The following is a 26,474-nucleotide window of genomic DNA, read 5'->3' on the forward strand; positions in this document are numbered from 1 at the left end:
ATTGATCTGTAGAGAGGACATCATCTGCTAAATAGTATACAGATTATTTGAATTGCAATTGCATGAGGACGATTGCAATTAGTAGAATTTAAAATATTGTAGAGGATTTCTCAACGCAGGGATAATTAATACTTTTTTACCTCGAGATAGTCCCGAATTCTCAAGGCTTCCGGAGACTTCAAATCAGGGAATTCCTTTCACCAACGGGAGGGGTGGGCAGGGGAGGAAGGAAACTGTCAGTTCATGGAACCCACTGCCATCCGGCTCCATCGGGGGAGCTTTATCTTCTTTGCAACGAGAAGGTGCCGGAAGTAATGGACAACACGGTTCCACCAGTCAGCCTTCTCCCCATCCCCATCTCACCATCCACAAGAAAAAAAGTGTGATGGACGTCGTCCACAACTCCATTGCAAAACACACAATCCCGAGATCGTGCCTTTCCAATCTTGTGCAGTTAAACTGAAAACTTCCATGCCCACTTAAGAACTGGGTAAACATGCTTAAGATTCAGCCACGCACGTAAGTTGCCAATGAGCCACGCAGTTCATCTGCCTCTAGTTCCATTCGCTATTAAAAATGCTCTTTTCTCAGGTTCTACGCAACTCATTACCCACGTTCCGAAGGGGCATCATAACATCTAGCTACTGCCTTATCCAGAGGACCCAGAGAAATTCAATAGACAATGACACCTCGATTACACTGATGACAGATGTTTGTTCGCTGACTGGGTCATGGACCTTGACCAAATCGCTCCAGATTTGGTCAGAGATGCAAGTACAATTGGATTGAAGATAAACACCAACAAAACCAAGGTTCTCAGTCTGGAAGGTCATTGTATTCTCCCTTTCTGTATTAATGGGCAGAGCATCGAAGGCGACGATCAATTTATATATCTGGGAAGCCTGGTTTGTGCCGAAGTCCCCACAGAATTGAATGATGCCGGCCGCATTATCGACGCTAGATTCGCTTTTTCTGCCTTGTCTAAAATCTGCAAATGGAGTTATCTTAACACCAAGATCAAGTTGAAAATGTTCTGTGCTAGTGCGATCTACCCCATACAGTGGAATTCACTCTTCCAAGAAAGGCCGACGGGTGGGTTGCTCCAAGCAGGCTTGGCGAAGAACAGTAGAGAAGGATTCGTTTTGAGAATGAAGAGGGGTCCTAAGTCCGCATCAACTTAATGCAGGACCGGACCAATTGAGGAGCAACTTACTCCTTCTTTTCTGGTCCACGGACCCCTCGCAGGGCTTGCACCCAAACTTTATAATTCGTAGGCATGTCGTGTTTTACGAATTATATAAAGGAGCATTCAACATCTGCGAGCCGCTACGGTCACGCTGCTCCCAGGGCAGAGGTGAGGCAGCGTCTGACGATTTGCCTCTGTCCTGGTAAGAAACCGTAAAGCCGCCGTCACTTCACTTTTTTTAAAAAAAGTTTGGGTGCAAGCCCAGCGAGGGGTCCGTGGACCAGAAAAGAAGGAGTAAGTTGCTCCTCAATTGGTCCGGTCCTGCATTAAGTTGATGCGGACTTAGGACCCCTCTTCATTCTCAAAACGAATATTTCAGCCATGGCCAGCTTTGGTCAGCAAGGCGGATTTGCGCTCAATATAATTCGTAGGCATGTCGTGTTTTACGAATTATATAAAGGAGCATTCAACATCTGCGAGCCGCTACGGTCACGCTGCTCCCAGGGCAGAGGTGAGGCAGCGTCTGACGATTTGCCCCTGTCCTGGTAAGAAACCGTAAAGCCGCCGTCACTTCACTTTTTTTAAAAAAAGTTTGGGTGCAAACCCAGCGAGGGGTCCGTGGACCAGAAAAGAAGGAGTAAGTTGCTCCTCAATTGGTCCGGTCCTGCATTAAGTTGATGCGGACTTAGGACCCCTCTTCATTCTCAAAACGAATATTTCAGCCATGGCCAGCTTTGGTCAGCAAGGCGGATTTGCGCTCAATATAATTCGTAGGCATGTCGTGTTTTACGAATTATATAAAGGAGCATTCAACATCTGCGAGCCGCTACGGTCACGCTGCTCCCAGGGCAGAGGTGAGGCAGCGTCTGACGATTTGCCTCTGTCCTGGTAAGAAACCGTAAAGCCGCCGTCACTTCACTTTTTTTAATAAAAGTAGAGAAGGAGTTCAGGGGTCAGAGGAAATCGTTTGGGGAGTTGGAAAGCAAGAATTTCAGGTAAGCACGAACGATGGCGGAGGTGTGCTTGACGCACTATACTCCACCAAGGGGCAAATAGTCTCGATATACAGGGTGCGGCAGCATAACTTCCTTTTTTCAAAACTCAATAAAAACTATTGTATGCATCGGAAAATATTTATTTATTTTTTATAATGTAGGTACATGTCTAAAGTTTTTATTTACATTGTTTTGAAGATCAAATCTGTTAGGTGACGTCCCCCATTCTCCATACATTGCGTAAACCGATTTCTGGCGTTTGTCATGACTCTTGTTAGCATAGCAGGTGTTATGTTGGCAATTTCTCCTTGGATGTTGGTCTTCAAATTTTGTAGGCTTCTTGGATGGTTCACATAAACACGGGATTTCAAAAAACCCCATAGAAAAAAATCACAAGGGGACAAATCGGGAGAGCGTGCCGGCCATTCCAAATCGCCTCTAATTGAGATAAGGCGCTCTGGAAAGTGTTCCTTCAAAACAGCCATCGATGCTCTTGAAGTGTGTGCTGTTGCACCGTCTTGTTGGAATCAAGTGTCCCCCAAATCCAAATTTTCTAGCCAAGGGAAAAAAAATTCTGTAGTATGTTTACATACCGGTCCGAATTTACTGTCACTGTAACCTCATTTTCCTCAAAAAACCAGGGACCAATAATTCCAGCTGAGGAAATTGCACACCACACTGTGACTTTGGGTGAATGCAAAGGCTTTTGATGCAATTGTCGAGGGTTGGTGTCAGCCCAGTAGCGCATGTTTTGTTTGTTAATCAACCCACACAAATGAAAATGGGCTACATCGCTAAAAAAAAAAATAGCACCCTCGGAAACGATATCAAGAAGAAGCTCACACGGGTTCATCCGAGAATTGAAGTCACGTTCTGAAAGTTCCTGCACTATCGCCATCTTATAGGGATGAAAATGAAGATCATCACGAAGAATTCTTCTCACAGAACGATCGGATAGTCCAAGGGCAGATGCGTGTTTGCGCGTAAAACGCCGTGGCGATCGCAACATTGACGCTCTCACTGCTTCAATGTTCTCAGGTGATCTAACGGGCCGAGGGACTTCAGTTCTTCTTTTTGTCGCACTTGCAGTTTGTCTGAATGTAGTAACCCATGTAACAATTGATTTGCGGTCTGGGACGGGAGCCAACGGAGCTAAATTAAAGCGATTCCGAAATGCACGCTGTGTTGCAATAACCGAACATCCGCTTGCAAAGTAAACCTCAACGGCAAAGGCACGCTCCTCACTATTCCAACGCATGATGGCGACTGAACCGTATCGGGACAAAACTTTACAGTATCCCCTCTTGAACGAGACCACTAGCGCTCCGCTATGACATCAACTAACTGAGTGGCGCGCATTTTAAAAAAGGAAGTTATGCTGCCGCACGCTGAATATATGTATGTATATATATTTAAGCAATAAATACCGTATGTTTTTTGAGCTAGCATATTCATTTTAACAAAATTTTAAAGGACTCATTTATTTATTATAAATTTTGTAACTGGTAAGTTACTAACCTTTCTCGTCGTGTCCTTTATGCACGCACTTTTCATCGCGACTTATTTTGAATTTATTTTAAATCTTCATAGTTTAAAATCGACCATTATTTTTAAAACATGGCTATTATAAATTTCGTTAGACTGCTCTACAGTAATGTTTTCTGCGGAGGTGGGGAGTTGCGAAAGTAAGCAAGTGCCTTTCCACAGAAAGATGTTTTCCTTTTTCAGCACTTAGCTCAGATTTAATGAGTATAATCATGATAAAATGTAACTACTTTCAAATTTCTGGAAAAGATATATATGTATGAATATTGACATATTATTTGCTCCGTCACTCTCACGCTTGGAATTCATGGCCTTATGAATACTTTTATGGGTCTAACACTCTCTCATTGCTAAACTAAAACTTTTTTGCTGAAACCATGCATGTACTTTTGACTTAAACTAAAAATCTCCATTTATTCCTGACAGTTTCATGTTACACTTATGAGCATATTTGAGGCGCCTAATTTCGTATTCCAAACTTGTTACCTAAACTTTGGAGTTAATACAAGAACTGTAAGTGCAATCTGCAAAATAACGTACATGCATAGGTAGGTAAATACTCGTATGTGTATCTATTCAGTGAACCAGATGAGTGGGCACTCAAAGGTTTTATATTAACGCAATTTAAATGCATGAGTGCGTACAAATTTTCAAATTCCTTAACGAGATATACTTTAGACAGGCGCTTATGCTTGTTTGCGAAAATCTGTTCAAATGGTTTTTTATCTGAATCTAAAAAAACCTAAAATTTGATATCGACCAATATGCCAAAGACATTTTCAGTATCCTTCTTTCCATTCATGCATATAAGTATGAATGCAGATGAGAAGTAAACTTACTAAAATAGGTTAGGCTTATTTAAACCTTACTTTTCAGGCACGAAAAACCGCTCATACCTGGAGTAAAAAATACACCAAACTTTTCTGACAATTTTTTCTAAACATATCACAGAAGACTAATCCAACTTGGGATCGAAAAGATATTTTCGACTTTGTAGGAACGAAAGAATTAGGAAAATTTCGGAGAAGGCTCTCTTCAATGGGCGACGTAAGAATCTTTGAGGCAAATCCTTTTTACCTAGGAAGCAGAGCTATCGGACCTAAAGATATAATCGAAAATGAGGAGGAGTCTGTTACGCCATTTCTAACAAAATCACTTGATTTTCTAAGAGAGCACCCCTCTCGCCCTTGTGGCACGGTTATACAGTAATTTCATGTCCTGGGAACCGGTATCAAGCAGAATATTGACGGCGAGATTCAAGTCCAGAATCAAGAACATTTCAATAGTACAGTATTATGCGTCAATGGGGATCTCCGATAGGAGGAGGAGACTTTCTGTGAGCAATTGAACGCAGTCCAGGGGAGTCTTCTTGAAGTGATCATGTGTGTGGTGATCTGAACACCAAAGCCGACTCTGATAACACCTTACTCGGGTGTATGATTTTGAAACACAGTCTGAAGGACCGTAACGACAATGACGAGAATTTCGTGGTTTTCTACGATTTGGACCGCCTCCGCATTGGCGGCACACTGTTCCGATCCAGGGGCAAATCTTAAGAAGTGGAAAATAGTGCGCCGTGAGAGAAAGGTATCTATTATTACGTGGCCAGGGAAGCAGAAGCTGCCCGCAAATATTAGTGATTTCAGTACCGTATACCTCATTATGAAAGAACTTAACGCTAGTGTCCTAATTCACAATGACAAGCAGCTGAGGAGGTACAGCAAGCATTTCATCCATAACAGAACAGATAAGGACTGCTCCTCCAAACAGAAGCGAAATCAGGTCGACCATCAGTACGCTCAAGTTAGGCCAAACCACTGGCCTCAATAATCTTATATAAAATTGTTCCTCGCAGCCCTAGCGGTCCCTGCAGAGTTGGTGCCTCCACCCATTCTTAAATCCTGAGAATTTGAGATTTTTTCTAGTGAGCAGCATATGGGGATGACCGCTAAAGATTCCGATAAAAGCTCCCGTTTTCAGTACAACAACTGCAGGGATATTTGCATGCTCACTTTTGTTGCAAAGGAGAAGGTAAATTTGATGGTAAAACGGCAGGTTGATTTGCGTTTTGGCTCTTCTCGTACGTCCATTAAGAGTTTGGGGATCATTGGGCACAGTAATCGCCGCTTCATCTGTTCTCTATAGTTTCAGGAAAGCTTTCAACGGGGCGTGTGTTTGGAGTGTTCTACACAAGAGAAGCATTCTGGAGAAACTAGTTGCTATTATCAGAACGACATATGATGCCACAAAGTATCAACTGTAGCCCCGATGTAAAATACTAGAGAAATTGAAAGTCGAAAACGCCCAGATTGCAGCTTGTCACCGAAATTATTTTTTCTTGCCATCGGTGAAATGATTCTACATTAGAAAAGAGAGGGAAGAAAAGTCGGACTGAAGATAAACGTCAGTAAGGCCAAAGATTTCAATCTGGCGGATTATCGCATTCTTCCTATTTGCAAAGCGTCGAAGGCTTTGATCCATTTAGCGTTTTTAGCGTTGTTTCTTCCGATGGAAGCACAAGGCTCTATGTTATCCATCGCATAAACTGTGCTCAATCCGCCTTCACCGTCTTGTCTAAGATAAGGAAGTACAGATACCTCAATAACAACATAAAGTTGAAACTTCTCTGTGCTGATGATGCGATCGCTCCGTGCTAATATTCTTTCTGTGCTATTATATGAGAGCATTGTTTCTCGAAGACCCGAAACTTTCCTCTGCACTTTTCTCCGTTTTGTCGTCGGAGACCTAGTACCAGTAGAAGTGTTGACGAACAGACAGAAGCGGCAGGGGATAGTGCACACTTTAAGGTGGAAGCCCTCCTACATAACGTAGACACTTTTCAGAGTAGCCGGTGAGTGGCTCTCCATTGTAATACGCGAGATTTCATAACTCTACCGTAGTGAAGCTTTCTGGTCTCCAAAATACTGCTCAGGATCTTCCTTGTAAAGGCATTTAGTAAACCTAAATTGAGGCTGAAGTTTCGTTGCTGTAAAATTAACATAAGCTTGAAGCCAGTATCGCCTCCTGGGTAAGCATTTTGATTTTATCGTTAGAAGAAATGAAAGATGCGCTATATTCGCAAGCTGTGTTCCATCTCATTTTGTTCAGACGCGGGATCAGATCGTTTTGATTAGTTGCGCCATTTTGTTCGGTTAAAGACCTGATCTGGATGCAGTCGTGAAGCTTTCCAATCCCAATCTGGCGTATCAAGTCACCGCTGCTTCAGCCGGCCTATTGATAGTTTTCCACTGGCTTTGATGTCCAGACCAATCTTCGCAAATGACCATCAAAAACGACTCTCTCTGAATATCCTCACGCCACTTGTCTTACATAACTTACATACTCCGTTTCCATTACTGCAAGACGCCGCCACCATAGAGGGCGACAAGGCGGGCGGCACTGAGATAACTTTTAAACTTGAGGCGTTCGATATTGTCTTCTCCTTGTAGTTAAGTCTAAAATGTATAGACCAGTAACTTACTCCAAACTACAATTTTATTTTATTATGTATATATATATATATTTCGGGAGCAACTTACTCCCTTCTTCAGTACATAGCTACTTTGCTTGCTACTGAACTCTCAGTTCAGTGCTTCCTTTTCGCCTTCTCCTCTTTAACCCGCGAAGCCCACAACATTACAGGGACATCCTCCATTTTATATGTCTTAAGAATGCTAAGGCAAGTTGGGAATCCTAAAACCGCGCCTCGTGAATATCTGGGATAAGAAAAATATCTAGATCACAGATGAACGCAGGCGTGTGCTGACAGGACATTTAAGTGGACCATCAATATTTGTGGGCAGACTTTGACTTTCGACAGTTTTGTAGGCCTTTGGGATTGCTCTTCCTGGTCGACTCCAGCCACTCAGGACGGTTTTTTAACCAACGCTTAATCCGCTCCAATTCAGGATCTAGTTTGGAACTGATACTGAGCGCACTAATTATCATCAGCGAACCGACCATTTGAACTGATTTAAAGGGTATTACAGTACTGATGTACTGCGCAACCACTATTTGTCTAATTCTAATTGTAGGGTTTCATTCAACTTCTTCTATATATTATAATTTTTCATATAAGTCAAAGTTCGTAATTTGGGTAAATTCGATTAAGTTTATACCGCACTAATAAGTACTATATTTTAGTTTGGATTTTTTACTCATAATTTATAATGTCTTACCCTTACTTGTAGGATGAATTTAGTTGAAAGTTCGTGCTCAATTTTCCAACTTCCCATTCGAGATTCTCTTCAACTCTTTCTGAGTTAATTTCTATTCCGTTTCTGAGCACTCCTTAATCCTCTATTGATGAACATTGTCTTGTAGACGTTATTGAATATTCTCCTCAAAGACAGCCATCACATCCTCTCAACTTCAAAAGACTTTTCAAATGCTTTTTGTTAGCGCTTCACGTGCTCGTCATGACCTTAGCGTATTCTTCTTGCCGCTTCGAAACTTACAACTTGAAACTTCCAAACTTATTTAATTAATAATTTCGTTTTTATGCCCCAACACAGCTCGTTTCACTTTCTGAATAAAATCGACTACAAGAGTGGATTTCAAGCTCTTTTACATTCCTGCAAATATTGCAGAAATAGTTTCCAAATAGAGCTATTTGTGATTAAATTTATCCAATCAAGTTTATAACGATTTTTGAAATTTTACCGGGGCTCTTTCGAACTTTTCCCAATTTGATCCTAAGTGTCTATCCCGCAAATAGTACATGGAAACTCGATGTTGATTGAAAAAAGTATTAAAAAGTACAAATTTCCGTAGCCTTTCAGTTCAGTACACAAGCAAGGTGGTTTATTATTTATAAAATTCAGTTTGCGCCCGAGTAAATCCTTGCCCTTGAGCGCAACTCTCTACTCTATATATACACGCAGCCAGGACTCTTCTAAAAATTAATTATTTATAACAGTTTCTCAAAAACGTATTTAACTCATTTTCTGGACTAGTGGCTCTTGATTCTACGTAGCACACACTTGAAACTTGAATAGCCACTCAAAAGTTCTACATTCAGACTTATGAATGCGCATGTAGACATAAGAGCCAACATTGAAGCGCTAGAGTACCATTATCACCAAGGATACTGTAATGTGCCCAGAGATTTTGAAAATGAATCATCAAACTGGAATTCATGATTCTTGTGTTACATATCATTATATAAAGCTTCATATCTGCATCTAAGACCCTTCTAAGAAGTACAGCTGAAGGATTTACAAGAGCATCCTTTAATCGAATGCGACCGAATTCTTCTAAAGGTCCTCATATTTATTATGTGTATCCCCTTTCATTATACCATGTATTATTCAGGCCGAGGCAAGCTCTCTAGTTAGTTGCCCTACAAACATACTTCAAACTTCCAAGTGGTAGAAGGAAGAACGGTTGGAAGAAATTAATAGTTTAATTCGACTTTTCATTGAGAGGCTCTGACGACTGTTTACATCCTAGGTATGTATAATAGTTTGTAAAAAACGCATAGTAAAGAAAGGACATAAAGAAAGCTGTGCTGCTTCCACATAATCTTTGCATGTCGCTAATAGGTTGACTGCCGGATAATAATCAAATTAAGTAATTTGCCTGTCAGAACAACAAAAAGGTGCTCAGGAAAGCCGTAAGCCGCTCCCGGAATACATGTATAACGTAGTATTCATTGAAGTAGGAGAAGAACTACAAGAAATCGGAAAACAGCTTTAACCTTAAAGCACGTGAAGATAACATAATATATTTCTTTACGAGGAAGCTAAGGTTTGTTGATATCTCATTTTGTTTTTCAATTTTCCCCGTTGCAACGAGAGATTCAACATGAAAGCAATTGAGTCATGTTGTTCTGAAACAACGAAATTACCGACTTTCAAGGGGATAAGCATCGTTCTTCGTAATGTGTGATCTGTCCGCTACTATCTTTCGCTTTAGATTAATAATGCAAACATAATAAAACTTAATAAAAAAGATTGGGACTCCCAAATTCTAATTACGAACTGACGCGCTTCATTTGACTCCAACGAGAGTTTAAATGCTGCTGTCAATCCTACTAACTTTTCAAATCAAGCTTCCTGCAGCCTCCGTATATGCTTCGTTATGGGGACTCGACAATAGTAACACCACGTAACAATAGAGGTCATTCTGTTAACCACAATGCTACGGAGCACCACAAACTACACCTTGTCTTATTCCGGACGCTTGTTCTATGTACCCAATTGGCATCCTGCTGCAAATTCCTGGACCATCAAAGCAACTCTTCGTTTCCAGCTTAACTACATGCAAAACCTGCCATTCTTCGACGCTTTTCGTCCACAGAGGGTTTTCATCAAATCAAAGAAGAACAAGTCACAACAAATCAAATTCAGCGCAACCCCTCTGCCTCGTCAACCGACATAAACGATTCGTTTATTAGCTTTAAACTTTTTAAACGCTAATTTCGAAGGACTGAAATTCATCGTTGGAGGTTACCACTCAGCCAAGCTCTCGTCTGTCTTCATACCATTCTATCCTCAGTAAAATCATTGATATATAAGGCCAGGAAAGTCTCGCATCCGCAACACCCATAATCCTTCTCAGTCTTCTGCCATATTCAATTCATTTCAGGTTCCTTTGGCGAACCTCCTCTGACTTTGACTGCAATTCTCCACAACAATATTCAACTCAGCACTCCACCTTCCAATAACTGGGATTGTTTTGCTTAAGAAAAAAAATTCTACGCAATCATGCCTCGTCCCTTTTCATTAAAAATAAGGTCCCCCTGTTGATCATCCCCGACTCCACTCTGTTGATCTTCTTACTTTAAACTACCTTGCTCGATATGTGCATCCTCCTAAAACTTTCTACTGGCATGATGGACCGCAACACTTCTACTAATCTCACTTACTGCTCTGCTTTGAATAGCAAGTGCAACACAAAAACTTTCGAAGTGCATTTTGCGGAGCTCGAACTTCATTTCCACTCTGGGATTTCAAGCCCTCACTCATACCGTAATTTTCAGCATAGGCTAAGCCTTCTCTTCTTCTCTTTCTGTGGAGAGGAAGCTTAGTGAGAAAAATTGTCTAGGGATCCAAGGGTGAAAATTCAAACTAAATGTCAAGGTGTGACTACCGTGCGGAAGGCTGAATGATCATACAAAATCAGAGGTTTAAACTTCCCATGTGCTGACCTGTATAAATATTACACCCCGCTCCTGCAGGGTAATTTCAACAAACTACCAGGCTATCTTAGCTAACGACCTTTGTGATGGCCGCATCACAGCCGTCAAATTAATAATACAAAGTCAAAAGGGAGATAAGAAGATTCTTTAATGACCTGTTTGTATTCCCTACGAAGTGGACGAAGATCATTGTTGGAGTTATCCAATATGCCAAGAGTAAAGGCATGGGGAAAATTATCGTATGCGATGTTAACGCTCATTACATCATATTAGGGAGGTTCTAGCATCAACACATCTGAACTTGGTTCGGCAAAACAAAAGAAAACGATAGGGGCACTGCGCCTTGGAGTTTTCAAGTCTAATTGAGATGTACAGGAAAGTATAAAGTCGGCTAAACAACTATTATGGAGATGCTTTTGCGAAGACCACAAGGCTGTCGTACGGAAGGTCGCGATTCAAATCTCACTGGAGGCAGTGGAAGTTGGATCGTGATTTGACGTCGGATACCAGTCGACTCAACTATGAATCAATGCCTGAGTCAAATCAGAGAGCGCAGTGGTGACCACATTGCCTCCCATGGGGTACTGTAATCCTGTAGTCTACCGTTATGGTCTTGAATGAAGTGCTCTAATACACTTTAAGGCTCTGATCCAATTGGATTGTTGCGTCAACGATTATTACTTTGCGAAGAGAAAACGCGCTTGAGGCGATCTCGAAATTGAAGCAGATCTTTATCAGAGAAAGCAGCCAACAAATGAGTAAACGTTTAAAATATAAAGAAAGCAATAAAGAAATGGAAAATCATTTGGTTGAAGTGCACAACCCAGAGCCTGGACTTTGGAATGTAAAATAGCATGACCATAAAAGTAACACATATGGTGTCAGAAGCACATTGTCTGTTAGGAAATAATAAAAATTATCGACGGTGTAAAAGGAAACTGCTTACACATTTATTTACTTAGAGGCGTAACATCTATCAAGGGACATTAGGTTGTCGTGTACGAGGGCACTAGAGGAGAAAAATGCCCAGGCGGGCGAGAAAGTGCGGAAATGAAGTAATGACAGTGAAAAATGGAAATATCAGCAAGCTACTGAGAAAACAATTCGGAATACCGGAAGCTGGTGCTTCGGGTGTAAAGGTTTTGCATTTATCTTATGTGGGAAACTTTCTACGTACATTTTTCAATTCATATATGGCTAAACACACGTTTTAGAATGCACGAATTCCACGTAAAATGTAAAAGTTTCACTACCAGTAGTGGAATTCCCTTCAAGCTTCCTAACGTTATGCCTTATGTTACCTCTTATATCACTGCCAAATTTTGTACTTTTAGCGTAAATTTTTAGAATATGCAAATATAATATTATTAGCATTATTTGTACATATATCTAAACGGAATGTATTTTGAGGCCTAGATTCCGTTGTGGTGTATTTCACACCACTGACTTTTTTTCAGATTTTTCGGTTGGATAGGTTCAGAGAACGAGACTTGTTACACGTTTTGAGGGTTATATTTTGGGCCCACACTCCCCTAAATTTCACTTGGTATTAAAAATAATATCAGTTACAAAAAGTACAAATTGAGCACTTTCATTTGATACCCTACATGGCCATATTCTGTGAAAAAAAATGTGTACCCCCTTTCGCATGTATGGGGAGCCCCCCTTAAACTCAACACGAAATGGCGCCACTTGCTATATGTATTCGTGACAATTGGTGCAGCAACTTCCGAATAAATCGGGTGTGAGAGACAGGCAGACAGATATCCAACCGATTTTAATAAGGTTTTGTTTCAAACGAAACCTTAAAAAGCCTCTTTACCAAAGAAAGTTGAACCAACGAAAATAAGGAGGTCTTGACTGCAGCGTCGGCATATAAAGTAGTGAAAGAATGCAACTTCGACTGCCCTAATGATATATAAAGCTGGACAGCAAGAAGGGACAAAAGGATAGGAGGAAGAAGATTCGCCCAAAAATAATACTTTTGTCCAATATCTGATGAAAGATAAAAGCGGCCCGGGGGTGACATACTCGGGTGATAGCGTAAACTGCATCAGGCAAACAAAGAGAAGGGATTTAATGCTAAACATACTTAGCGAGAGTTCAATGGATAGTCTCTGTGGCAAGGTGTAAAAGGTGATTGTGCACTCCTAAGCCAGAAAGCGAGAGGTAACACTCGAGCGAAAGGAGCTAGAGATGTTTCTCCGTTGTGAGACGGATAACGGACCGAAAGAGGCTCCATATTGAGGCCTATGCTCTGAAACATTATGTTTGAGCAGAGGCACCATTTATTGATTTTACAGGGAGCTTAGCATTGATTGTAGCTGAGAAATACCCCGAGGGCGTAGCACTTTATGCAAGTGAAATCATCAATGAGTGGTCCTTAATGTTATATGCCGCCCCAAAATCAAGCTTTAAATACCCACGGCTTTTGTTTTTCACTAGGAAGAATGAGTATGGTATTTAACAGCAGTGGTGAGATGATTCTAAGCTAATTTCGCTCGACCCCTACACTGATCGCGTATATTATGCCTTTGGAGAATTGAATTGCCGCAGTTTCCTATGGGACATAGTGGTTGTAGGAAATATTTTTTAATTGTTTCCGACCGGATAAATCTCTTGACTGAAACGAGAACCTGAAAAAACCCCAGGAACTGGGCAGGTAGGTGGGTAGGGAAGCCCGTCGGACAAGTGCCAGTATGGACCAGAGCCTTCCCCGCAAAGTAATAGTTCCCCACAAAGTAATAGATATGAGCGAGGTTTAAAGCAGATTTACAATATACAATAATATACTTTAGCTTTGTTTGAGCAAGCATTAGTATGGGATATCAGTTATCACATGAGTTTTTCTCACATTTTTCGGTTTGGTAGTTTCTAAGAAGGGGGGCAATACGTTCACGTTCATGTCATTCACGACCGTAATAGGACTACGGTACCTGTAGGAAGCAATGTGGTCAGAATGTGACTGTTACCCTGTAGTACCGGAAAGTACTAATTGAGACCTTTTATTCGATGTCCCACATGACCACATCCAATGAAAAAAATTTAAGTATTTCCTGCATGAATGAGTGTTTGTACTTTGAAATTTTCTCCGAAACTTCGCATCATTTGGTATAAGCATTTCTAAGCAAAGTACACGCGAGGGAAGACAGACAGAGTTTAGTTTTAGTTTTTATTTTCAATAGTGACTTACATCACAACATTGGTAGCTTATTTCTAGTTGAACTTAGCTAGCCTAATTCTATTTCAATGGGTGACTGTTACATTTGTTTGGCCCATCCGACCTTCTAGGTAAATTTACTATTCAGTGTATTTCATATACATACATTAATCTTGACATCTTATCTTAGTTACCAAACATTAACTTTATTTAAAAACAAGTCGGGAAACCGGAAGCTGGACGCTTCAGGTACGAAAGGTTTTGTGTATTTCTTACTACGTAGCACGTAATATATCCATATATTATGTGAGTGTATCCACTTTCGGGTGATACTGACATTCATAGTCTTCAATTTTCAAAGAAGCAACAAATTTGAGGTATTATAACTTTATTAGTAATAGTGCGATTTCCACCAAACTTGGTAAGATTATGCTCTATATTATAGCCTATATCACCGCAAAATTACAGGGTACTAGGATGAACTTAAGGGGGGTGTCTAACAAATTACAAAAAATTGTAGTAATATACTATTATTAACTTTATTTAAACAGATATCGGCATGGAAGGTATTTCGGAGCCCAGGCACCATATAGTGGCAGCCTCCTGATTTTTTTCAGATTTTTCGGTTTGGTAGTTTCCGAGAATGGCCCCCTTGAAGAAGTGATCACTTTCAACCCCCCGCGCCCCCCACCCTTTCAACGAATGTCAAAACTAAGACCGGCTTTGAAAAGTACTTATCGAGACCTTTAATTTGATACCTCACATGACTATATTTGATGAAAAAAAATTTTACACCCCCCTTTTGCATGTATGGGGACCCCCCCTTAAATTCAACGTAAAAGGATGTAATTCACTGTATGCGTGAGCGTTCACAGTTCCCACCTTTCTACCAAATTTGGTGTCAATCGCTATAACCGTCTCCGAGAAAAATGCGTGTGACGGACAGACAGACAGACAGACAGACAGACAGACGGACAGACAGACGGACAGACAGACAGACAGACAGACAGTAAACCGATTTTAATAAGGTTTTGTGTTTACACAAAACCTTAAAAAAAGGCGCTCACATTAAAAGCACCAAACAGACAAAGAGTGAACAGATTTGAGTAAGATTTGTTTTCCACAAAGGCCTCAAAAGGGTAAATGATTCAACCCGCTAGAGCTCTGACCTACTCATATGTATCCATAGACAATCTGAACACACATATAAGAAAGTTCAAATAAAGGACCTGAGATAGGCATGAGATTACTGCTCAAAGGCATAACAAGAATAATATCATAATTTTCCAGGAAGATAACATCTCTCTATTAAAACACACATCCTACAAGGTCATGAACGAACGACCTTTTTACACTGATTAATGATTCTGCAGAACAACCAAAGGCAACACTATAAGAATTCGGGTTCAATGACCCGTTTGCCGTAGTATCTTAAATACTGCATTTGGATGTTTCATTTCACTACCAACAAACTACAATTTAATAAAAGTCCGCATAACATCCAGCTACAAAAGCAGCCATTGATATAATCTTTCTCTACCATGTAGACACTCGCCGTAAGCACTAAATTCGCTAATGAGATCCTTTCCTTCTTCACTCAACATCTTCCAACCAAATACTACGACACGATTAGATTCATTCATTTTATTACAGCAAATCCTCAAACCATCCAGCTGCTGCTATTTTTACCACGGAAGAAAATCGAGAAAATCTCTGAAAATAAAACTAATCCGACTACCAAGCTCCAAATAGTTTTCCCGTTTATTCTCTCCCATAGTTTGTGGGTGCCATCTGTGCTAGGAGATACGACTAGTTGTGTATATGTAGATACTTTCAGCATGGGACTGAAATAAATCAATTTGATATAATGTTATCCTTTTAATGGTCATTTAACACCAAATAAGCATTAGCGGAAGAGTTAGATGAATAGCTGAATAAGTGAAAAGATAATGAGAATAATGGAATAACGGAAATTGCATCCATGATCGTTGTAAGGAGGGAACATTTGTAAATTATAATACCAATTGATGTCGAGATATGAAATTTATATAAACGAAGCGTGGGTGCAGGAAAATGATGGTCAGGTAAGAAGGAAGCTTGGCGGAAGAATGATAACTCAAGACGAACCAAGAAAATACTAGCATTGGTGGAGCTATCTGTGAAACGGTCGCTGAGCCTAAACAAAATGCGCTCTTGTATCTAAGTTGACAGGATTTTTACATAAAACCTTAAAAATAGGCTTTCGCCTTTAAAATCTTCTCTTTTCTTTCTTACTCGAAAATGACTGGCTCCCTAAAAAACAGGCTTTCTAATTAAATAAACTATCGTGGTTTATGACAGCCTGGTTTGAAAATATTATCAAAATAAATCAGAATAATTTGAGGGGTACTTTATCTACGTGATAAGCGCCGTACTATACAAAATGCGGAAGTTGAACTAGAGGAGTGACTGGAAAACTAAATAGAGGAAAACAGTGATAATGGCGAAATATGTGAAATTGCGTTCAACATCAAAATCAGTTTAGTTGGTAGAAACATTGGATTTACGTAAGCCGAAATAGATTCAAGGCCATAAAAGTTAGCTGGGGTTAATGGAGTACTGAACTCTTTGGTACTACCACAGCATACAGAGAATATATCTTTCCATTCACTTGTTTATCCATCTATTTACATACATCCTTTTCTTTCCCGTATGGTTTTCTTCGTCCTAATTTCTTCCTCTATTCCTTTACTGAATCCATAAGTAGAAACTTTTACTTTCTCCTCAATATTCTATTTAAAAAATCATCATACTTTTTTGGTTATTATGCTATGTAGTATCGTATTGGCAATTAGATGGGTTGTGGGTTGAAAAAACGAGCAGTTTGAGACAAAGTGTTTGGATGATGCCCCGTGTTCAAGACTAGGGGCTCTGTCAATCGGGGCACCAGGCTTATTATATTATTATTAACTTTCGAAAGTACAAAAAGTTTGCACTTGCTTTTTTACCATTTCCACACAAAATATATTATCTGATATTAATATGGGAATGATCATCACAAGGAAACGACAATCGACCCAATCCTAAGGGTTTCATGCACGACGGAACACCAATTAGCAAAAGAGCCAAATTCGAAAGGGACTTTGGAAACCAAGTACTGCATAAAAATCTTTCTTCAACTTTCTTAGACGACTTAACGGCTTATCCCCCATTTCCATTCAATATCAAGCTAGGAAATTTCAACATTTACGCTTAAAGTATATGTATATAATCCAAATATCTAGAAATCGCGTTCAGGTATAAATTCAGGTGCCAGAATCGGGAAAATTATATGATATACGAAAACCTCAGGTTCGGTTTGTATTTTTCCTTCAACAACTTTATTCGTCTACATACCAATTATTCTTGGTGTGAAATATGGATTAGTTACTTCTGTTTCCAGCTACAGGCAATTAATTTAATGTAAGGATCTCATAGTGCGTCTTCAATTCAAGGCCTTGTTGCTGAAAAGTCAGTCGCGATAAAAGTTAACAACATACTTATTTCGCTGCGAAACCCGATGCATGATGCAAATCACAAGAATTTCGACTTCAAAGTCAAGGATTTGATCACCAAGTTTCAGAATTTGGAAGTAAATGTTGAGTGTAAATCAGAGCAAATATGTATATATAGCTATGTAAATTTACAGTTTTGTGATTCACTGTCTGTCTGTCTGTAACATGAACTTTTATTCGAAACGGCAACATCGACTATGGTGGACATATGAGAACTATGAAATTCCACGTATGCAGTGAGTGACATAAATTTTCGTGTAGTTTAAAGGAAAGCTCCCCATATATGCAAAAGAACATTCGATCTTTTTTCACCGAATATAGTCATGTGGAGTGTCAAATGAAAGGATGCTGTTTTTATGACTCTCGAGACCATTTAACATGAACGACGGTCTATCATGCATCCTCTTTAACCTAGCCCTAGAAAAACTACCATCCTCTTCAAATCCACCCAGTAGTTGGCCTATGCTGACCATATTGGCAATATGAGAAATACAACCGGAGTTGTACAAACTGCTTTCTTCCTGATCGTGCAGTCGGCAAATGGTGCGAGACTTTGATAATTTCTCCTATCTAGGGTTAAATATCACAACCGATAACAACTACGAGGATGAAATCCGCGCACGGTTTTGAGTTGCCAAAGGAGCTTATTTCAACTTACAAAAACTGTTTCGCTCGAAACGTCTTACGACAGAATCAAAGCTCTTACTGTATAGAACAATAATCTTGACAGTTCTCATGTGTTCCCGAAGAAAAATTGCGAGCTATTGGCCACTTTCGAGAGAAGAATCCTTCGAAAAATTGGTGACCCTCTTCAGCTTATAGTATCTTATATAACGACGAAATTTATGAGCAATACCACAACCGTCTGGTTGTGGATAAAATTGGACTGAACATGTTGTGGGGGGCGGGTTTCTAATCCATATGAAAGTGTATTTATGGTAGAAAAAGAAGACGTGGCAGACCCTGCCTGCGATGAAGCGATGACGTAGGCCAAAACGCCAGACAGCTTTTCAGGATATCGTATTGGTGAACCTTGACCCAAAACCGGGATGCCTGAAGTTCCTTATTAAAACAAGCAACTTTTGAGCCTGCTTCTAAATTCATTAGAACGGGAATAACAGGACGAAGCTGGAAATAAATAGTATTCTTAGAGTGGCTGGACCCTTTCAAAACAATATAGATAAGAAAGATATCTCTTCGTGACAAATTGTTCAAACAAAATATAAGGGTTGATTATCGAAATAAGGTGTAAGTCACAGAAGCAAACGGCGTGAATAAGAACAAGTGAGAATGAGCTGCAACCTAACAAAAAAAAGAAATACGGCAGAATTTTGACCCGAAACAATTCTATATAAAAACCGCTGCATTGAATCTTCACGACATTCGAAACTAGCAATAACTGTAGGGGGATCCCCCCACCATACCAGTAACCACATAACCACAGAAATCAAGAATGCACTGTAAATATTCAGGACCATGGTGAAATGTACTCGAATACATTTTCATAAAATACTAAATTTAATATAAATCTAGAATGCAAATCTAAAATTTTTCTTGTTAATCGTTTCACAAGCTAAATCTTAAACTAGCAAAGCTAGTTTAGTCGGACGGTTTTACAGTCTTGCCTTATATCTGGCTGTGTTTTAGATTAGATTGTTGATCCCCAGCTTTGGGCTATATTAGTCCAGCTTCGTAGAGTAAAAGCTATACATTAATTGTAGATTCACTTTGGCAGAGAAGCCAATAAAAGCTTTCTATTTAGATTTAGTTACACTCTCATCGATCAAGATGGGTCCTCAGATAGATATGAAGTCGTTGACCTTAGAAACAACATTTCCATCCAATGTGATGGCTGCGCAAGTCTTTCGCTTAAAATTAAAGGTAATTTTGGTCACTTCTAACTTTATAGAGTTTAACGAGTATTCCCCATCTTGTAAGCTAATGACTAATACTTTTGTTATGAACTTTAAACATTTTTGTTGCAATTTGTGGGGTGGAGCACGAAGCCAGGAGTGCTTTATCGTCGGGAAGTACCGAAATTGTTAAACTAATATCTGAAGCCAGGTCTAAAGTGAAAACAAGGCACAGGATTGAGAACTCCGTCTACCTCCTTGAGGTATTCCTACTGGAATAGGAAGCTTTTGTTTTTTGTTGGGAACTAGCGTTTGGCTAGTAAGCATTCAAATGGATGGATTTGCTTACTAATACTGTTTTTGCGACAATTTCTTAAATATCTTGGAAAATATACTTATTAATAAAAGTGAAACCGTAGTAACGTTTTGTCTTTTTTACATTCGGGAATCAACGAAATGTGTTTGGCTTTGAGTAATATTGAAGATTGCGCTCGTAATGATGCCAAAAAAGATGCTGCACTCGCGGCTCATTGGAAAATGTTTTTATACTAAATTCAGTGCTATTTGCTACCATGTTATCAAGCACTTAATTAAGATCTTCAACGCGATGACATGTATTAGTTACTTCCCGGACATGTGGAAAACGTCAGTTATAATTACTGTCGGACAACCAGGAAAAGATCCGACCGGCAAACATATACGATATTATAATCTTATATCGAAGGTCGGTCGTTCCGTTTGAAATAAAGGAGTTTGACATCCAAAGACGTCTTGGCGATCCTTAGTTCTCATTAAAGCCCTGACGGCGCCTCCAGATCCTTCTATCGCAAACAACTTAAACGAGAGGGTGAATTTGCACAAACTAAAGCAAAAACTGTCATGTTACATTTTTACATTTGCTCTAAATCGGAAAACATGCCTGTTAATTTCTTTAAATGGAATCAACATTCCAAAAAGTAACAAGTTGCTACGAATGATAGCAAACGCACTCTGGTTCGTGAAAAATATTAGCTTACATCGAGATCTAAATAGTTCTCTCGTAGATGACGAAATACTTTGTCAAGTCACAAAATATCGCGAAAGACTCAAAAAACATACCAAATATTCTTACCGGAAACTTATTGCATGGTCCTTATTAACATGTTATAACTGATGTTCGTACCTTAGAACACCGCTCAAGTTATCCTTAGAATAATCAAAAATTCCAAACATTAGGGCGTGATTTGTATGTTTTCTTTACTCCATAAAATTTGATCACTTATTGTTAGTTCTATAGAAAAAGAACAGACAATAATAAAGAAAGTTGTAAAAAAAGATATAGTAAGATAAATATGATGAGGCCTAGATACCATGGCATGGACCACCATCTTTTTTTCGGATTTTCCAGTTGCCGTTGGAAAGTTCTTACCATTTCGATAGAAAATTCCTTAACCTTCATTATTATTATTTACCCATAATTCTAAACCATGTTGCACATTGAGAAATGCAATTCTAATGCTTGTTTCTTACTAAACCGAGAAATTGTGCATGCATATGCCCAGATCTAGCAGAATCACGGTCAGGTTGGATTGCAGTGTCGTCATTTTGTGATTTAATACAAATTTGAAGGGAAGTCACATGTTCTTCTGTGTAAAAATAGTTCTGGTTGTTTACAAATAAGTGAGAATAGGATAAAAATAATGCCGAGATAGTAGTTAAGTCGTAAAAGGCTGATTTTAAATCTAAACTAGTACAGCGATGAATATGAATGACATTGCCACAGAAAATACAATAATTCATGAAAAAGTCTTCAATACAGAATCTTTAGGTGTAGCGATTTAATTTGGGGAAGGAGCCCTACTTCATAAATCATATGGTTCTTATCAATCCCTAATGAGTTTCTTTTGCTTGCTATGATTATTTTTGTTAGTTTTCTGCTACTTCAATTTGTTTATTCAGTTTTCATTTTACTTTTATTTATTTATTTTTATTAGGTTGGTTTATAACTTCCGGCCGTTTTTAGGATTTTGTGTAAAACAAAACCTTTTTAAAATCGGTTTACTGTCTGGCTGTGTGTCCGTCTGTCTGTCTGTGTGTATGTCCGTTGCATGCATGTCCCTCGGAGATGGTCGTAGCGACTCACACCAAATTTGGTGGAAAGGTGCATGCATCCAATGAGTTACATAATGCGACACAGAAATCAGACAATTAAACTTTATTCTCAACAACATCTCTGATATCAAGCAACGCTGATATCGACAAAAAGAGAGACCAGAATGCAGCTACCAAGTGATTTTACAACATGAGAATGCGAGTCCTTACATAGCAAATGTTCGGCTGGGAAGTTCTTTCTCATCCAGTGTATGAACTAGATTTCGCAACATGCGATTATCCCTTATTTCGATCACTTTCCTAAAATCTGCGTAGAATTGCCTCCAACAACGGTATTGAACTCCAAAATTGGCTGCAACAATTTTTTGACTCCAAATCAGGCAAGGGATAGAAAAATTGCCGGTAGTTAGAAGAAAGTCGTAAATAATCTAGGAGAATACATTATTGGGTAATTATATACTCTTTTCTGGGAAAACATAAAAGTTTTAAAAACTAAAAAAACGGCCAAAAATTTTACAACAAACTAATATGTTTTAAGTTTGATAGTTATCATTTTCTCTTTGCACAGATTGAATTTTCGTTTTACTGACGAAGTTATTATGAGCCCCTGAGTGACTCTTTAATTTGGGGACTTTTCCGTAACTCCACAAATTAAGGAGATGTCAAGACAAGAACACAGCACCACTGTACATCTGAAACAGGAGAAGCGTCAATTGAGAACGCAATCCATTGTGGACCTTTCCTCTCAATTGCAACATTCACGCCCGGAGTGTTATGGTTCCACATACGTACTCGTAGTTCAGCCTTTATTTTTTTTTTTGAATTTTCAAATTTTTCTCGCATTTGGATTTTTTGCTAGGTACACGTAAAGTGTCGTGTGTTTGTTTCATTTTCAGATTCCGGTGCGGAAGTATAAAACAACACGTGTGGGATCGAAATGTTCAAAAGGGGAGATCGAAGTGCTCAAAAGACGGGCGGACGGACTTTCACGTTAATTTTCTTTAGGTTTTAACATAACTTTCCCATTTTGATCGTCTCCGGCCACTAGGGATGATCTTATGACCATTGACCAATCGCATTTTGTCATTATAAATTCTTGGAGTTTTTTAAAATTATTTTGTCTGTAGTCATAGGAGCTATTAATGAAAAATGCAAGGATTCTGTTAACCCTGATCTAGGGTGTAAAAACGGAATACTACTCTTAGATCTACCAAGCAATATTTAATGATAATCTCCTCCAAAAGTAATATTGAGCAACATCATACAGATGCTTTCAACTGCAGAAAAATATCTTTTGTTGCCGGCTACCCGATTTCTTTCAAAAATTTGTTCGCAGTTTGTCCACCTTCATATCCATTTTCTTTGCATTCGATTTCCAGGCAGGACATTTTTTTTTCTATGTAATATATATCAGCAATGGACTCTTAAGACAGAGGCAAAGATTTATAATAATATATGGAAATTATTCAATCTTTTTTTAAGCAACTAGGTTTTTTGATATAGAGAGATCAATACTTTGTAAAATTTTAGTTTCTGAGAGATTGTAAGCACTAAAGATGGGAACAATTGGCTCCTGAAATATCGACATATGCTGATAAAAACAATAGGATTGTCTCAATCAAAAAACAATCTTTTCATTCAGTTGAAACACAGGACAACCGAAAAGTTCAACGCTACAAACCAACAAAAACAAATATTTTTCTCTGCATTGGCATTTGCAGATAGGTAGTTGGATGTTCTTATTTTCGCCGAAAAGGGTTTTCCTTTGAAGATTTTCTAATTCATTTCGGGTTTGTGATTTATTAGATGTGGTATAAATTAGGTAAACTGGCAGTAAGCGATTCATGAGATCGAATCCACCAAAACATAGAATAGAAATGTTGGAAATGTTGTTGGTTATTCGCATTCGTCCTAACTTTTATTTTAGTTATATCAAATAGATGGAATATGTGCAAATACGTATGTGGAAATAACGTCCGAACTGAGAATTTGTTCATTCACCTTTATCAACTAACTTATATAGATAGTCAGACGAAATTGAAAATGAACTGTACTTTTCCAATCAATACGTCTTTCGAGGGAAGTTTGTTGGACATACTTAAGCAATGCTTCCCATTCGCAATCAAATAATGGAAACTTCTCTAAGGAAAAGTTAATTCAATAACACCCCCAACCTACCTTTTGCGGCTAGGTATAGTGAACCGGCTACTAGGACCTGGAATCGTTGAAATCGGCGTTATGCTGTACTCCGGCGTTGAGAATTGCAGCTTCTTGGATGCTGCGGCTCGTTTCATCTTGGGCGTGAGGCTTAGGCTTCCTTTCGTTTGTTTACTCATTGGTGCTAATTCAATACTATCAGCTGCGCCGAAATTGGAACTGATGGCCATTCTCTACTGGAGTCGGGCGCTTCCTGCTGACAAATCTATTTCAATTAATTAACACTTTGCGAAATAGAAGCACTTGTGTTCGAACAGAACAATAATCCTCTTCGGAAACTTGTACAAAATTCAATTTAACTCGTTCTGCCACAGGCTCGAAACTAGAGATGCAAGGGAAGCTCTGTCTCAACACTCTCAACTATTTCCTTACGAACGAATATCAGTCGTAGTAAAAAGGTTTCTCGATTATATCTGGATTGAAAGGACAATTACACTTCACCAAACTCTAGAGTAAGGGCCGGAAAAACACAAGTCGAGCTGTTCGCACTTAACAATAGAAACTACCCCACTGTTGTTCGCACTGGATGGTGTTATATTTACACTTGTTAAAAGTTTACACGAAAGATGAAGAGCCTGAAGAACAATCGAAGTTACAGTTTCAGGGATAAGACGGAAATGAGAAAAGTGGTCGAGGGAAAGTGGAAAGAGAGAAAGGAAAGGATTTGTTTTGATGGATTTCCTCCCTGCGAGCTTTTCCTTTTGGCTTCTTGTCACTTGCGATTATCCTTTATGATTATAGGCAATGTTGCGAATTCCGTGTCTAGACTCGGACTGAGGGATTTCATTCTCGTGCCACTGGGTTATATCAACGCTTGTTACGCTTTGGATGGTGAACGCTATGAAGGGTATCCGCACTCGCAATTTTGCCTGACCTACAGTACCACAGCCACATGCGGAAGTGAGCTTTTACGAACAACACCCTCTTGGACTGGGATCCAAACCTTTATCCTTGCGGGCTGTACATTCGCAAACTACATCAAACCATTTTCCGTTGCCAACTCTACTTGCAATTACACGACACCATAATTGTTGACTTTACTTGTTTACTGAATGTAATTTTTGTATTCCGCTCTATGTTAAACTTTTATTTAAAAAAGAAACAACCGCCACAGCTAAATAACAACATGTTCGTATACTGAATTCTGTCTCACGCCCACGCACTATGGCAACACTAGAGCACCGAGTGGCGAAATTTGGATTCAAAATTGCACATGCTCCTGCACAAAATAGTATGTCAAAGAAGAAAGGCTCACCCACAGTTAGATACTAGACAGCTACCTCACTCCCCCTTGCTCCTCAAGGGGGGAAATCAATGCGAGTACACACGATTTCAAATTGTTTTGCCCTTGAGCATGAGCGAGATGTACCGAAAACCCGATCAGCTGTGTTTGACATACCGCCCGGACTTGCCAATGTATTGGTGAGATTGGCAAGTTTTTGCTTATGTATAAGTGAATACGTGAAACAACTTTTTGCTATATGGGTGAGCACGCCGTAGTACCAGAATAGCAAGAGCTCACCGATCTCTCTCTTACCAATACGATTTGACGAATATTATGCCTTTTCCTTGTTTAGCGTCTCTGATGTGTACAGATAAGCTTCTGCAAGCACATTTGCAAGTGGGATCATTTTTGTAAGGGTACTGCCTATAGTAGATCTACTGTGGGCTCACCTAAAAATACCCACACACCGAATCCATGGCTGAGCTTTTCGCTGCCATCTGAGTTTTCTGCAGTCGGCCCTGTCGAGAGCTTCGGGGGTGGTTCGCACGCATCCAACAGTTTTCGGTGGAAATGTTGGATGCATGTCCCCATCGATGGGGAATACATAAATAGAGATAAGAAAGTTTTCGGTTGTAATTATCTCACACTGTAGGAAATCTTGCTTCGAATTCGGAAACGGAAATTATAGGTTGTAAACTTAAAACAAGAAGGGAATAGAGAGCTTGAAAATGGTCAACGACTTTGCTACAGAATAAAACCGAAATCAACTATTGAAAATCTAGTCGGCACCGGTAATGTTGGCATTCGGGAAAAGTGCTTACTTTTAGTATACAAAATTATGACTGAATTATGGCTATATATGCTTCGCATATACATATTTCCTTATCTACTGGAAGTGTGACGAATATTGATAAGAAAGTCATTCCTAACATTAACCCTCGATGGGATATGAAACTCCACTCAAAAAGCAAACAATCAAAAATGACTAATTTTTCCTTCATACGACAGGATCAATTGAATTCTAAACAAGTCGGAATATCGGAAGCTAGGCGCTTCGAGTATAAAGGTTTTATGTTCATCTAATGTGAGAAACTCTCTATGCACGATTTTCCGTTCTTACACAGCTAAGAATGCAAAGCATTCCGTCATATTTTGCGAAACTTTAAGATACACGTTTGTACATATACTCATCATCATCATCAACGGCGCAACAACCGGTATCCGGTCTAGGCCTGCCTTAATGAGAAACTCCAGAAATCTCGGTTTTGCGCCGAGGTCCACCAATTCGATATCTCTAAAAGCTGTCTGGCATCCTCACCTACGCCATCGCTCCATCTTAGGCAGGGTCCGCCTCGTTTTCTTTTTCTACCATAGATATTGCCCTTATAGACTTTCCGGGCTGGACCATCCTCATCCATACGGATTAAGTGACCCGCCTACCGTAACCTATTCAGCCGGATTTTATCCACAATCTGACGGTCATGGTATCGTTCATAGATTTCATCGTTATGTAGGCTACAGAATCGTC

General features: G+C 39.4%; 1 protein-coding gene across 1 annotated transcript in view; it reads right to left on the minus strand.

Annotated features, from left to right (window-relative positions):
* The window catches only part of LOC119653792 (protein PRY1-like), a 131,604-nt gene extending 106,801 nt beyond the window's left edge, over nt 1–24,803 (minus strand). Inside the window, exon 1 of the mRNA XM_038058798.1 lies at nt 23,683–24,803. Within this exon, the coding sequence (XP_037914726.1) occupies nt 23,683–23,891 (209 nt within the window). The 5' untranslated portion in view covers nt 23,892–24,803. The remainder of the gene's footprint in view (nt 1–23,682) is intronic.
* Between the last annotated feature and the right edge of the window lie 1,671 nt (nt 24,804–26,474).

The sequence above is a fragment of the Hermetia illucens genome, chromosome 4 (assembly GCF_905115235.1).
Source record: "Hermetia illucens chromosome 4, iHerIll2.2.curated.20191125, whole genome shotgun sequence".
Lineage (NCBI taxonomy): Eukaryota > Metazoa > Arthropoda > Insecta > Diptera > Stratiomyidae > Hermetia > Hermetia illucens.